General features: G+C 39.9%; 2 protein-coding genes across 4 annotated transcripts in view; both read right to left on the bottom strand.

Annotated features, from left to right (window-relative positions):
* LOC140284993 (uncharacterized) overlaps window positions 1-12319 on the bottom strand; it is a 205100-nt gene that overhangs the window by 72824 nt on the left and 119957 nt on the right. The gene's annotated exons all lie outside the window — the stretch shown is intronic.
* sema5a (sema domain, seven thrombospondin repeats (type 1 and type 1-like), transmembrane domain (TM) and short cytoplasmic domain, (semaphorin) 5A) overlaps window positions 1-12319 on the bottom strand; it is a 128901-nt gene that overhangs the window by 23580 nt on the left and 93002 nt on the right. For all 3 annotated transcript variants that reach the window (XR_011910196.1, XM_072378376.1, XM_072378375.1), the window contains one exon: window positions 7315-7540. Coding sequence is in view for 2 of the 3 variants with exons in the window: in XM_072378376.1 (XP_072234477.1) it covers window positions 7315-7540 (226 nt within the window). In the remaining variant the exon portion in view is untranslated. The remainder of the gene's footprint in view (window positions 1-7314; window positions 7541-12319) is intronic.

Raw genomic sequence — 12319 nt, 5'->3', positions numbered from 1 at the left:
GTAACTGACTGAACACTGACTGAAGACTCTGCTCCTAAACTGCAAATATCCAATCAAAGTTTGGAAACAGTAAGCAGGCACAGGAGGAAAGCTTTTGATTTTTAAATATGTTGATACGGTGTGCCTTGGGTTTCAAAGGGAATAAAAGAAATGTACGCTTCAAAGAGCTAAAGGATTGTGTTATTATTTCAAAGTTGGAAAAAAAACCCAAACATTGAATCGAAAAAATTAAATGGAAAAAAATGGAGAAAGCAATAACGTGTTATTCTACCTCAATATGAGGTGCAACCCAAACCAATCTCATGGCAAAGCTCGTGATAGAACTGGCGGGAAACTGCACAAGAACATGTCGCATGTTTTGTGTGAAACAATATGAGAGTTTACAGAGACAGCAAGAAAGCTCCATTGTCTGATTTCCAAAAGCCACAAGACTTTCACCCAGGAGGCTTGTGGTTCAAGACAAATATATCACTGCCATTTTTGTTTTTTAATTTTTACACTCACTTTTCAGTTATTACTGTTTCCTGTTTTAAAAGTGGACATATCACACCACACTACTGCTTGCATCTGATGTGCTTCCAATTTGTTTTATATATCTATGTCATGGTATTTTGTACCAACTTGCTTTATGTAGATATTATTTTTTACATATATGCTTTCCTTCACGTGCCCTCATATGTGTCTTGTTTAGTTAGGATTAGGCACAAAACAGTTTTTTTAACTTTTATTTTACTTTTGCTTCTCACTTTCAGACATTTTTGCTAAGGTTCAGGCAACAGCAATTCTACTTTCTTAGGTTTTATGAAAAGATGTCTGCAATGAAATGATTTACACTTTATTCTCTCAATGTCTGAGTCTACACAGTGCTTTTCTATGGCAAAAAAGTGCTGGCAGTGTTCATGGAACTGCTTCCTGACCATGTTTTTTCTTTAAGTGCTCTAACCCAGTGCTTTTAAAAAAAAACATTTCTATGGCAACAATCTCCCCCAACCCAGTTCCACTTTAATCACTATTTTGTGATAAACCAGGTTAACTCCTTTGCTTTGTGCTGTATATTTTTCTGAGCCTACTATTTCTTAAAATTGTTTTTCTCTCATATTGTCCCTCATGTTGTCCATTGACAAGCTTGTCAGCCTGACAGCGGTAGTTCAGAGAGAAGTCGGTGTCTGACAGAGTCCATCAGAGACAGCAATATAATAGATATCATAGTTTTGTACGAGCTGTCAATAGTCTGTTTGAGTTTTGTTGCCATCACTTTATCAATGAAGTATGCTGGTTAGCACAGTAAGAGGGTTCCTGGTTCATATCTCAGCTGGGGGCTTCTGTGTGGAGTTTGCATGTTTCTTCCCGAGTACGTGTGGATTTTAATCCAGGTACTCTGGTTTTCTTCCACTATCTAAAAACATGGATATTAGGTCAATTGGCAACTCTAAATTGTCTCTAGGGTGCATGAGTGTGCATGGTGTTTTTCTTTTCTCTCTGTGTGTCCCTGTGATGGACTGGCGACCTGTCAAGGGTGTACCCTGCCTCTCACTCAATGACAGCTGGGATTGGCTCCAGCCCTCCTGCGACCCTGAGATGGATTGAGCGGGTATAGAAAATGGGTGGATGGATTAATGGACTAATGGATGCAACATTATTGTTCCCACAAGCATAACTTTCTTTCATTTTCCTGATCATTTCTGTCAGGCACATCATAGCCTACTGCTCACGGTGGACAGACGCAGCAAGAGCAACTTTATCTTTAGTTTCCCTGGTTACTGGAAAACTACGGGTGAAAATATCTGCGAACATCATTGATCCCTGAAAAAAAAAAATACCAGCGACAGATCTTCAACTGGAAGTGCTCGGGGTGGCCATACAAAAAAAGCATATCACTCTAAAAAAAAAGGCACTGGGTCTAGCACTATCCATCTCTGTGGCTGGGTTTTTACTCTTTTACTTTTTGGAAACAATTGAAGAGCAAAGTGTTATGTGGATATAAGTCATATTACAGGCTTTACCATGATAGTGGACAACTGTAATACCTACAGAGTTATTCTCTCTCTTATCAAGTGACATATTATGTTAAAAAGGTGCTGTGAACAGGACAAATATACACTAATCCCATGTGCGCCCTCTGTAGTTTGCTTTGTCCACTGGTGCCCCCTTTGGGAAAAACATGCAGGACATCAGGCCCAAGGAGAGAGGACAAGGATGTTTTGTAGGTCAGAACTGAAGATAACATGACCTGAGATGCCTTTTTATTGGATTTTTGGGTATGTTTAGACCTCAGTCAGGCTTGTTACCCTCACATCATGTTTTCCACATACATTAATTAGTACACATCCTGAGGGCTTTTTTCTCTTTAAACAATGAACTTAAAAATTCAGTTGGAGAATGTGGAGTAATGCGGGAGTTATCTGCCAAATGAGGTCCTATTGGAAATAGATATCATCTTCTGTGTTTGTTTAAGCCCGTTTCTTTGTGTCTGTGACACCATCACTATTGCTGCCAGCAACAGAGAAACAGATGTGAAGATGTCTGTGCTGAGGATAAACATGCAAAATGCAATCACCATACACAATATTAATTGTGTACTGGATAAATATTCTACTGAAAATAGTTAAAGAGAAAAGTCTAATGATGAGCATAAAAAAAGAGAGAAAGAATGACAGCCATATCTTAAAAATTGAATGGTTCGCTTCATGGATGTTTTAAAAATACATATTTATACAGGAAATTAAATAATCAAATGATGTTTTTTTTTATTCAGGCTTGTGAAATGTGTTGAGATTGAAAAAAATCCTTACAACAACTACAAGACTAATCACTGGGTGTACATGATGTGAGAGGTCTTTAAATCTTCACAGATCTAAAGTAATTATCTCATTGCTATCATTAAGCCATGATTACTGATTTGAAACAAGTCAGTATGTTATATAAAAGCTAATTGTAAATGCTTGGTTAAACCACATTTTTATAATTCATCTCTCATAATAAAGACGGATAAAGACCTCAGTATAGGAGACAATGCCACACAAAGAAAGAAAGGAGCTGGCAGGGAGGTCTGGAAGGTGACTAACATACCTCAATTATTGATTTTGTCTCTGAATTGACAGGGGATTAATTCTCCTTATCTGTACAGCACACATGTGTCTCCCAGGTGTGAATCAATGACATCTGCCATGTCTCTGAATGGAATCCTAATCATCAAATGTCAGGTATATCTGATTGCTATGATGCTCTGATTTGTGGTGACACGTTGCTCCGGCAAAGGGGAGACAGAGAAGATATCTGACAAGATGGCAGAAAGGGAGCTTCATCCACTAACAGGAAAGCAGCGTCAATGTGACAGCAAGACAGCAAGTGAGAAAAAATAGTCTTGCATCGACTTCAAATGAGAAAACAAATAAATGGCATTGTTGGCTGTGGTGTAGGAGGAGTGCAGAGTCAGTATGAAGCACTACTTTAGCAGAACTCAGTCTCTTTAACAGGAACATGCTGTGTCAAATATCATGTTTCGTGGCGAAATGTATGTATATAGTCTATATAGTTTCTGTGTATACAAATATACAGTGTGGTAAAAAGAAAAACCCAAAAAGTTTACCATCTGGATTTAACTAAGCAGACGATCTAGGGCAACATTATATGCCCAAAAAAATGAGGACAGCTGACTGCCTGAATAAACCGGATAAACAGGTTTTTCCATTTCATCCCTCCATCCATTTTCTGTACCCACTGTAATCAATTCAGGGTCACGGGGGCACTGGAGCCCATCTCAGCTGCAATTGGGCAAGAGACACGGCACACACTGGACAGGTTGCCAGTACATCACATGAAAGTTATTCCATCAGTAGGTTTTCTTAGATTCGTCCAGGGATATTTCCAGATAGCTTCATCTAGCTTAAATTGTTAAAGAGTGGTTCAGGGAGTGTGAGACATCATTTTCACACATGGATTGGCTGCCACACAGTGGAGACCTTAAGACCCCATCGTCGTAATCTGCTACAGAAGACTTTACGAAGCTCTCTGCCTTTACTAATATAAGAGCTTGGCAAAAAAATGATTGCAAGTGATGGAAGCAAATGTGACACTGCATTAGCTAATCGAAACAAGCGGTAACACATCAATTGTTACAGCAACACTTCGAGAGTTAAGCTTGTTTCCAAACTTATCTAAGACTTCATCTGTATGTTTTCACAGGATAAACACCTGCAGGATATATTAGCTTAGCACAGCTGTGAAGGTGGTCTTTGGATGTTTGTAGTTTCAAACTAGCCGGTGTTAGCTTTTCCTCTTCTCAATATTTATTTTACAACTACCAGCAGTGAACACAGCTACATGTTAAGTGCAGCATGCGTATGTAGGACTCAGAGGTGGTGACAGCCTTGGGTTGACGAGCAAAAGTTAGGAGGAGAGTAATGCAGTTAATTACCTTTGCTGTTTAGTGATTAGGAAAGTAATATAAATACTTTTTGTGCTGGGTAATTGATTTTGCTTTCCAATAACTCTTTCTTTATACCTCTCATACATCAACCTGTTTTATAGTGCAGAGAGCTCTAATCGATTGCAAGCTGCCTGGTGCAGATGGTAAATCTTTATGGAGTGACACGTCATTCTTTTTGGCTGCTCATCTTTGTGGGATCTGAGTGCCCTTTGCCCCAGCTGTGGACATCAATACACACCACCACTGTGGGGGTAATTATCTTATGATAGCCTTCTGTTTTAAGAGAGGTTAACTGCTGTCTCCAGGGATCAGACACCTCATGCGTCTCTGGAAGACGGACAGTAGGAGGAAGGCATTTGGAAAAATAAAGTCTCAAACACAGAAGCAGGTACACACATCCAAACACACATATCGGCTCGCTCCCACGTACACCCACATAAGTACACACCGGTGCTCTCCAGATGGATGGCGACTTTGATAATGGTTGAAATGAAGTAGCGGATCAGTGGAGTCCATCCTCTCTTCTTGACAGTTATGACTCAAAACTCCTATGAGACCTGCACCATATTGAAGTCTGGAAATGAACAATCAACGTGGGACGGAGCAGAGCTGCACACAGAGGCCTTGCACACTGCAGTGGGTCTGGCCATCACTCAGTCGCAATGTACTACGACAACGTGAAACAGGGTTTTTGAAAATGAAGAAACAGTTTCATCATCAACACCCAACTTTCTTCTCTGTAAAATGTACACAGCTGAGAAAAAAAACACACCTTTGAGAAAACCAGTGTTGATGTTGAAAACAGATAATCCTTTTCTGAACATTTCTGCACAAAGTACATGGAAAAAGTATATTTTTTATTTCATTCAAGGTGTGAATGTAAAGTGCAACAGCATCAGGACAAATTACTGCTGCTGATTATCTGACAATAGGTCTGTGAGAGTATAGTGAAGCTTGTCTACATTAGCACAGTGTGGTTATGTGCACAACTGAGTTGAGCTAAGGTTATATAGTTCAGCCTGGCGTTTTTCTTGGACCAGTGTCCTTGTGTCCAATTATTGACTAAGGTATGTCCAATGCTGCAATACCGTGAACTGTGTGAGAATGTTCAAGATGTTCTGCTGCTTCTTACTCTCTTTATGGGAGATTACATTCATAGCACAGATGTTATCTCTTTGAGCTGCCTGAATGGTGATTTTGTCAGATGACACTAAGGTTATAAAATCAGGATTTTATAAGAGTGGCCTTGCTTTAAGTAACCGTGAGTTGAAATATAGTTTTAATGGGCTGATTTTCAGTCACAATTACTGACGTACTTAACTGTCTGACAAAAAAAGAAAAAAAGAAAAAATGTGAACTAGAGCAGCTTTATTAGGAATTTCGCTGTTATAAAATGTACTTATATTTAACTGTTTTTTACAAAAAGATGCAAAAAGATGGAACTTTATAGAACATCTTGTGCCATTTGAGTCTAGTTGAGTGAGTAAAATTCAGAAGTGGCCAGACTTCCATTGCATTATGTGGGTGTGTCCAGCTTTGATAGCTGGTTTTGGTTTGAATGACACACCAAATCTATTTTGCCAGTGTCATGCCGACTGAATTATTACCTCACTAAAAAGATAAGTGTAAGCGAGACATCCATACATGTTAAAGGGATCTACAGCTTTTACTACACTGCTCATACTGTACATCACTATCTTCCTGCTAGAGCCCACAGGCTGCTTACATCCTACAACACAGACTGACAGTTAGCAAAAAGTGACTTCTGAACTTTTCTGCCTTTTGCTTTTTAGTTGCTGTAATTAACACTGTCTAATCTGATGTCAGGCTTCTGGTGACAACCTATAATGAAACACAATGTGTCTGTTACTTCCTCTCACTAATCAGACTTAGTAAAGCTCTGCTCTTTGTTCTCTAACGTCTTAGATGTGGAGCTGTCACTCCTCTCTGCTGTCTTCCGTGCTTGTCAGTGCTCATTTAATACCCTTCAGGAACATTTAAGCGCTGGCTTCAAAGTGTGAAGAGAACAACTTGTACCAGTGACAGTGCTGACGCAAGGACAGATATTAGTATTAGGAATAAGGAACATGAGAAAGATCAAAGGAAAAATCCCTCTGATAGTGTACATTAAAGATAACCTTAGTGATTACCACAGCATGTGGCATGTTAGCTGGGTGGCAACAGACCACCCAGAGATGTACATGAACTCAAAGTGATTGGAGGCCACCGCAGCACAGGCAGGCGCTAACTGTAAACCCCTAAAAAACACGTCTTTTCCCTCAGAGGCAGCGAGCAACACCATAAACAAACTTTAACTGCGGCAGCTGTATCTGAACGCCTCTTTGCTGTGGTGTGGTGATATCCCGCCTGTCTCCTCTCTAATACTTCCTCCAACAACATAAACAACTTGTCAATTAGCAAACTGTTTGTACAAACATGTACAGCACTGACTCCTCCGGGAGTGCGGCTGCCTGAGATTGTGTGGTGCATCGACTCAGGCAAACAGGAATAGCTGCAAAGATGGCTAAAGAGTAAGAGTGTAACTGAACTTTGCTCATGCATAGATGTGTGTGTGTGAAGACAAAGCTGCTGATTGGCTTTGCGGATTGGATGTTCATTAACACGTCTGCCACTTTGATCCATTGATAAAGTCTGGGAGAAGGGGATCACAAACACAGGAGAGGATTGATTTAGGGCTCCTTTTACTTTTTCCAGGACAGTAAGCGCTGATAACAGATACAAAGTTACAATACAATTGTTTGAGGGGAGGATGACAGCAACCAGCTCGTGGAAATGTAGAGAGCTAGTTGAAATGAGATAACGGGAACATCCAGCAGATATAGATATAGCTGGAAAGAGACCATCTCTTCCCATATTGCACTCACCATCAGTGGAGCAGCCTGTGGATCCGTCGCTGGAGCAGTAGCGCATCTCAATCCTCTGTCTGCCCACTTCCAGCAGGCTTGGGTCTGGGATGCGAGCTTTGCAAGTGTAGCGGAAACGTTGCTCATAGTGGCCGCCATTGTCGGAGATGTTGACGGGCGTCCAAGGAGTCCAGGGTGTGGTCTTCTTGAGGTCAGGACATGGCAGCGTGTTGCATGACTGATACTCCTGCAGGCACAACAAAGGGGAATCCTTTCACTGCATTTAACCTACAGCTTTATTTTTTCATGGCAAACACATTAGCAGGCAGGTGAATCTGACACATGTAAAGTAGAAGGAGATAATCACATCGGTGAAGCAATAATTAGGCTGACACAAATTTTAATGATCTTTTTCACAAACTTAATGAATGGCACAGTTGCTTTTGAAATTCTCTGAAGGGAGTCATGAAAAGAAACAGCTTATTTTATGAGCATAAAACCAGCCTTTTCAGAGCTTTTACTGTCACTCATCCTGTAAAGCCTTTTTAGTCTAGTTTCGGCTGGTTTACCCTGCTAATATGTTACCAGATTCAGGGCCACTGACTCCCCAAAATACGCTGTGACTAAGGCTACATTCCCATTAGACAACTTCCTGAACACGACAAGAGGCAAACAAGCCAAGCAGAAAGGGTCATTGATCAAGCTGAATTTACAACCAAGGTGAATAGATAGGGGATGGAAAGAGAGGGATCGAGAGGTGACAAAAGCGTTGACAAAGAAAGAGGCAAGGATGTTGAAGAAGAGGCAAAAGAAGAAAGTATCAATGACAATTTTTCTCCTATCCGCATTCAGCTTTGGGATTGGGCAGTAAAAACGAACAACACAGCACTGAAGCGTTGATATTATGATGTATAAGACCTATTCAGGAGTGCCATAAGTAAATATATTTTCTCTCCTTCCCTCAGCCAATATGCCGCTTTTTCTGTGCTGCTGTTGTTGGTCATATGACAAAAGAATATAATAAGTGGGTAAATGGCAGTCGAGCAGTCTTCTACGCCAAGCTAAAAATGAAGGTGTTTGAGGAAGCCACACATTTGATGTAATTGACACTCTTGAAGAGAAGGTGAGATGGCTGCCATTCTCTTCAACACTTGTTTATTTATGCTGAATAGGACTTGAGTGACTGCCAGACCTTGACAAAATAAGATAAGAGTTTCTCTCACCACATCCGTCAGCCTGTCACATGGGGTAGCCTGACAGGTCAGCTGAGAAGAGCTCCATACATTATACAGTATGCAGGCCTATATTTCACCATCTCACTTCCCGTTTCTATTCCCGCTCATAATCTCGTTTTGCATCCATCCATCCATCTTTACATTTCTTTTGCTCAGTTTTTTAGATGCTCTTCATACCTCGCCTTGTGTCAATCTCTTCCTGTTTTTCTTTTCTTCCATATCTCTGTTTAATCTCTTTCTGCCTCTCTCCATTCACCCTCATTTCTATCACCCTCCCCACACCTCCCCAGAGTATCAAGGTTAAAAACACAGGGAAGATTTAAATTCTGTTAAGGCCTCTGTGATGAATGGGGGTGTCACCTCCATCGCACTTCCTGTCTCTCTCCATCTAGCGCGGCAATCATCACCAAACATTAATATTTAACGTTCTCACGCATGGTAGACCAGCCCCAAATCTGCGATTATCAGCCAAGGAATGATAACATAGAGAAAGACAAAAAAAAAATGCCTGGCTTAGCGTCTCGCCACGGGCGGCGGAAAAGCAACATATGGCATGAACGGGGCAAAAAAGGCAAACGATCTGTGGGTGTTTGTTGTGTGAGTTGTTGATAGTGGCCAAACACAGTAAATATTTAATGAGGTTTGTCTGGTAAGCATTTCTCCCTTTGCTCTCTGAGGATTAGTGTAGATGCAGAGGGCTGAGGAGATAATTACTGGGTTTAAAGCTAAACCTCATTCAAGGTCTCTGAAGGAATCCACATCAACTACAGCTCAAGCATATGCAGCTTACAAGGTGATAAGTATATACTGTGTAATAAAGATATCCCATTGGCTGAACTGAGGTCATACGGTGCCCTTACGTATGCCCAGACACATGCTTTATAAGATATCTTCACTGTAGACCTAGACTCATTAAACAAATAGTCCCATTTAAAGACAACATAAAAGCTGGAGATCTCTAACTGAGAAGCCAGGGCTTCCCATTGGCTCCTGAGATAAATTTCAGAGGTCAAGATAGACATAAGGTGATTTATTAAAGGCTTAACTTTAATGTAGTTTGATTCTTTTTTAAAAACAGACACTAATACCTGCAATGTGGATGGACAAGCCTCATTGTGTTTTGAATTATCAGGCCAACTTTAATCCTCAGGATTGTTTTTATGCTGAAGAAACACAATTCTAAATGTGACTGAACCTCAAGTCTGAATGTTTAATGTTTGTAAGGAAAGGTCAGTTTTGTCCTTGTCAGAAAATACTAACATTTAAACAGCTATTAGAGAATTGTTAAAAAAAAAGCTAAAAGTTTTGAATGGTAAATGTGACAAATAAGAGGTAAAAAGTACCATTTAGCACCATTTTTAGTGAATACTTAGAGACCATAGAACCACCTTTGGAGTCACCCATGGAGTCTTCCAGATTATGCATCTGCACATGTTAAACCTCTATTGAAAAAAACCACATGTTGCCTCACAGCTCTTGTGGACCTTCCAGGTGGGTTGCAATTCTGATGTTTGCAGTTAATTTGCACCTTTTGTTCTCAACTCATCATTGTGACCTTGTTAATTATTAACAAGAAAAGGTTTGATTGTCACACCTCTGTAATTAAGCTGTTTCTTAATACTACATTGTATGAAAGTCAATTTAACTCAGTATGAATTAAATCATATTGCACACCTTTATTCAAGGCATTAATCAATTTAGATTTAAATCACTCAGTATAAGTATATAGTAATAATTAAAAAGCCAGAATGCCCACTTCCTTTTAATGGGTCACAAATCATAAAGGATGGTAATCATTATTCTTATCTCTCAACCGTAGGGCTTTAATGATATTTAAAGGCAATTGAATGTAACATTTTATTCAGCTTATTTTACATTAAGAGATGGCAACTTGTTTGATTAATAATAAGCAAATGATATTAACTAATGTGCAAGATTAAGGCTGAGACTAAGATCCAAGAAAGACCTTTATGACAGATTATTTAGATGTCCATGAAGTCTTTCTGGTCTTTTTTCCCCTTTTTTTCTAACTTTATGGTCTCATGAGATGTATTTAAGTTGTCAGATTTATTATTAAATTCATCTATGTGTGACAGTGTAGGCATGTGTTGGGGACTAGCTAAGTCAGTTCTATTTATACAGCTCATAATCACAAATCACATATTTACTAACGGGGATTTACAATCTGCTCAGCGCAGTCCTGCACTGGGATCCTTCAAAGAAGACAAAAAAAAAGTCGTGTCTAACAAAGAGAAACTTCTAAATGAGAAACAGAGGAGGGGTCCCTCTTCTAAGACATTCCATACATGCTGTGTATAAATGTTTATGGTCTGTTAAGTTTTATTCCGACAGTTTAACAAAAAGATATTGTTCAAGCTTACATCTTGCTGAATAAAAAGGAACGTATGAGAGTGTGATTATAGCAGTGGTGTCCTGCATCAACCCTGTGCCACTTTGGGGTCTACAATAAGAAAAAAGTTAGAGTCCTGCCGTTGACAGTACTAAATCCAGATCCAAAACCAGAGGGATTATGGACAGTTAATTATTTTCTGCTGTGATTAAATGAGCTATGATATTGTGGCTGTGGATGTGAATACACAATGGCCTAACTATAAAGAACAAAAACAAACCCTTCTGCTTTGAGAGTGTTTTGAATAATGCATTGAAAAAGAACCAGAGGCAGAGGAAATAAACCTCAGTCCAAACCCATAACCCCAACACACACATTCGCCCACAAACAAATAATAAAAAGGGAATACTCCATTCAAATGACAATCATTGTGCTTTAACAGTGAACGGGTCATCTCAAACATACATTGCACGCAGACCGTTTATATATGTGCCTGACTAAATCACAGTGCCATTCAATTCAATTTTGATGTTGTGTTGAAACATGTCGCTGCTCTATTGAAACAATGAATGTCATTAGTTCTGTTTGACATGGAGAAATAACAGGATACAATACCAGAAAAAAAAAGAAAACAGGAAACATTTCCTTTAGTTACGTCAGAATAATTAAGCTAAAGTGAGAACTGCAGTGTAAAGCATGCTGAATATAACAGGTCACACGAGGAACACAAAAATGGATTCAATTAGTCAGCTAATTTTAACCCGCACTCGCACTCTTTCTGGTAAGAGCGCCAGCGTGCACTATGGGCAAATGGAGAGCAGTCATTTTCTGCTGAAAAAAACCTTTAACAGGCAGCTGCTCAGAGACGGGCAGCTCTGTTTCTGGCTGAGCTTCTGGAGGGCTGGGCGAGAGGATGCTTGATAGAATTTTTGCTGCCTAACACAAACAAGCTGCCTGGATGGTCCGTATATACAGCAGGTAGTGGTTGCACTGTTCGTGTGTCTATCTGCAAAATTGTCAACTTGACTACTGGGCAGAAAAAAACTCCTTCAGGCTGGCACCCCACACTGATTTGTGTGTATGAGGGGTGTGCATATATGCATGGCTGAGTTATGGATTCAGGCAGTCCTTTCTTATTTTTCAGGAGCTCTAAACTGAGGGCATATGAGCTGAGAAGAGGAAGAGCAAAAATAAAAACCAAGAGAAAGGCGAAGGGAATATAAACCCTTAGTCTCTCTATATTTTCATAGAAACATGTGCAGTGGTGTTGAATATATTGTATGCGTTTATTTCTCTGTATGTGACTTTAGGTACAAAAGGACTACTGTGTCTTCTGACCAGCTGTGGGAGGGGAATAATAAAGAGTCGTGCCTCCTCTGCCTCCTACCATCATTACACTCATTATTCTCGTTATTGGACTGGGAGAGCTGTGTGCAAGAAA

Source organism: Leuresthes tenuis, unplaced genomic scaffold, assembly GCF_036924035.1.
Source record: "Leuresthes tenuis unplaced genomic scaffold, fLeuTen1.0.hap1 SCAF_24, whole genome shotgun sequence".
NCBI classification, from domain to species: domain Eukaryota; kingdom Metazoa; phylum Chordata; class Actinopteri; order Atheriniformes; family Atherinopsidae; genus Leuresthes; species Leuresthes tenuis.
This window is presented reverse-complemented; position numbering and strand designations above follow the sequence as displayed.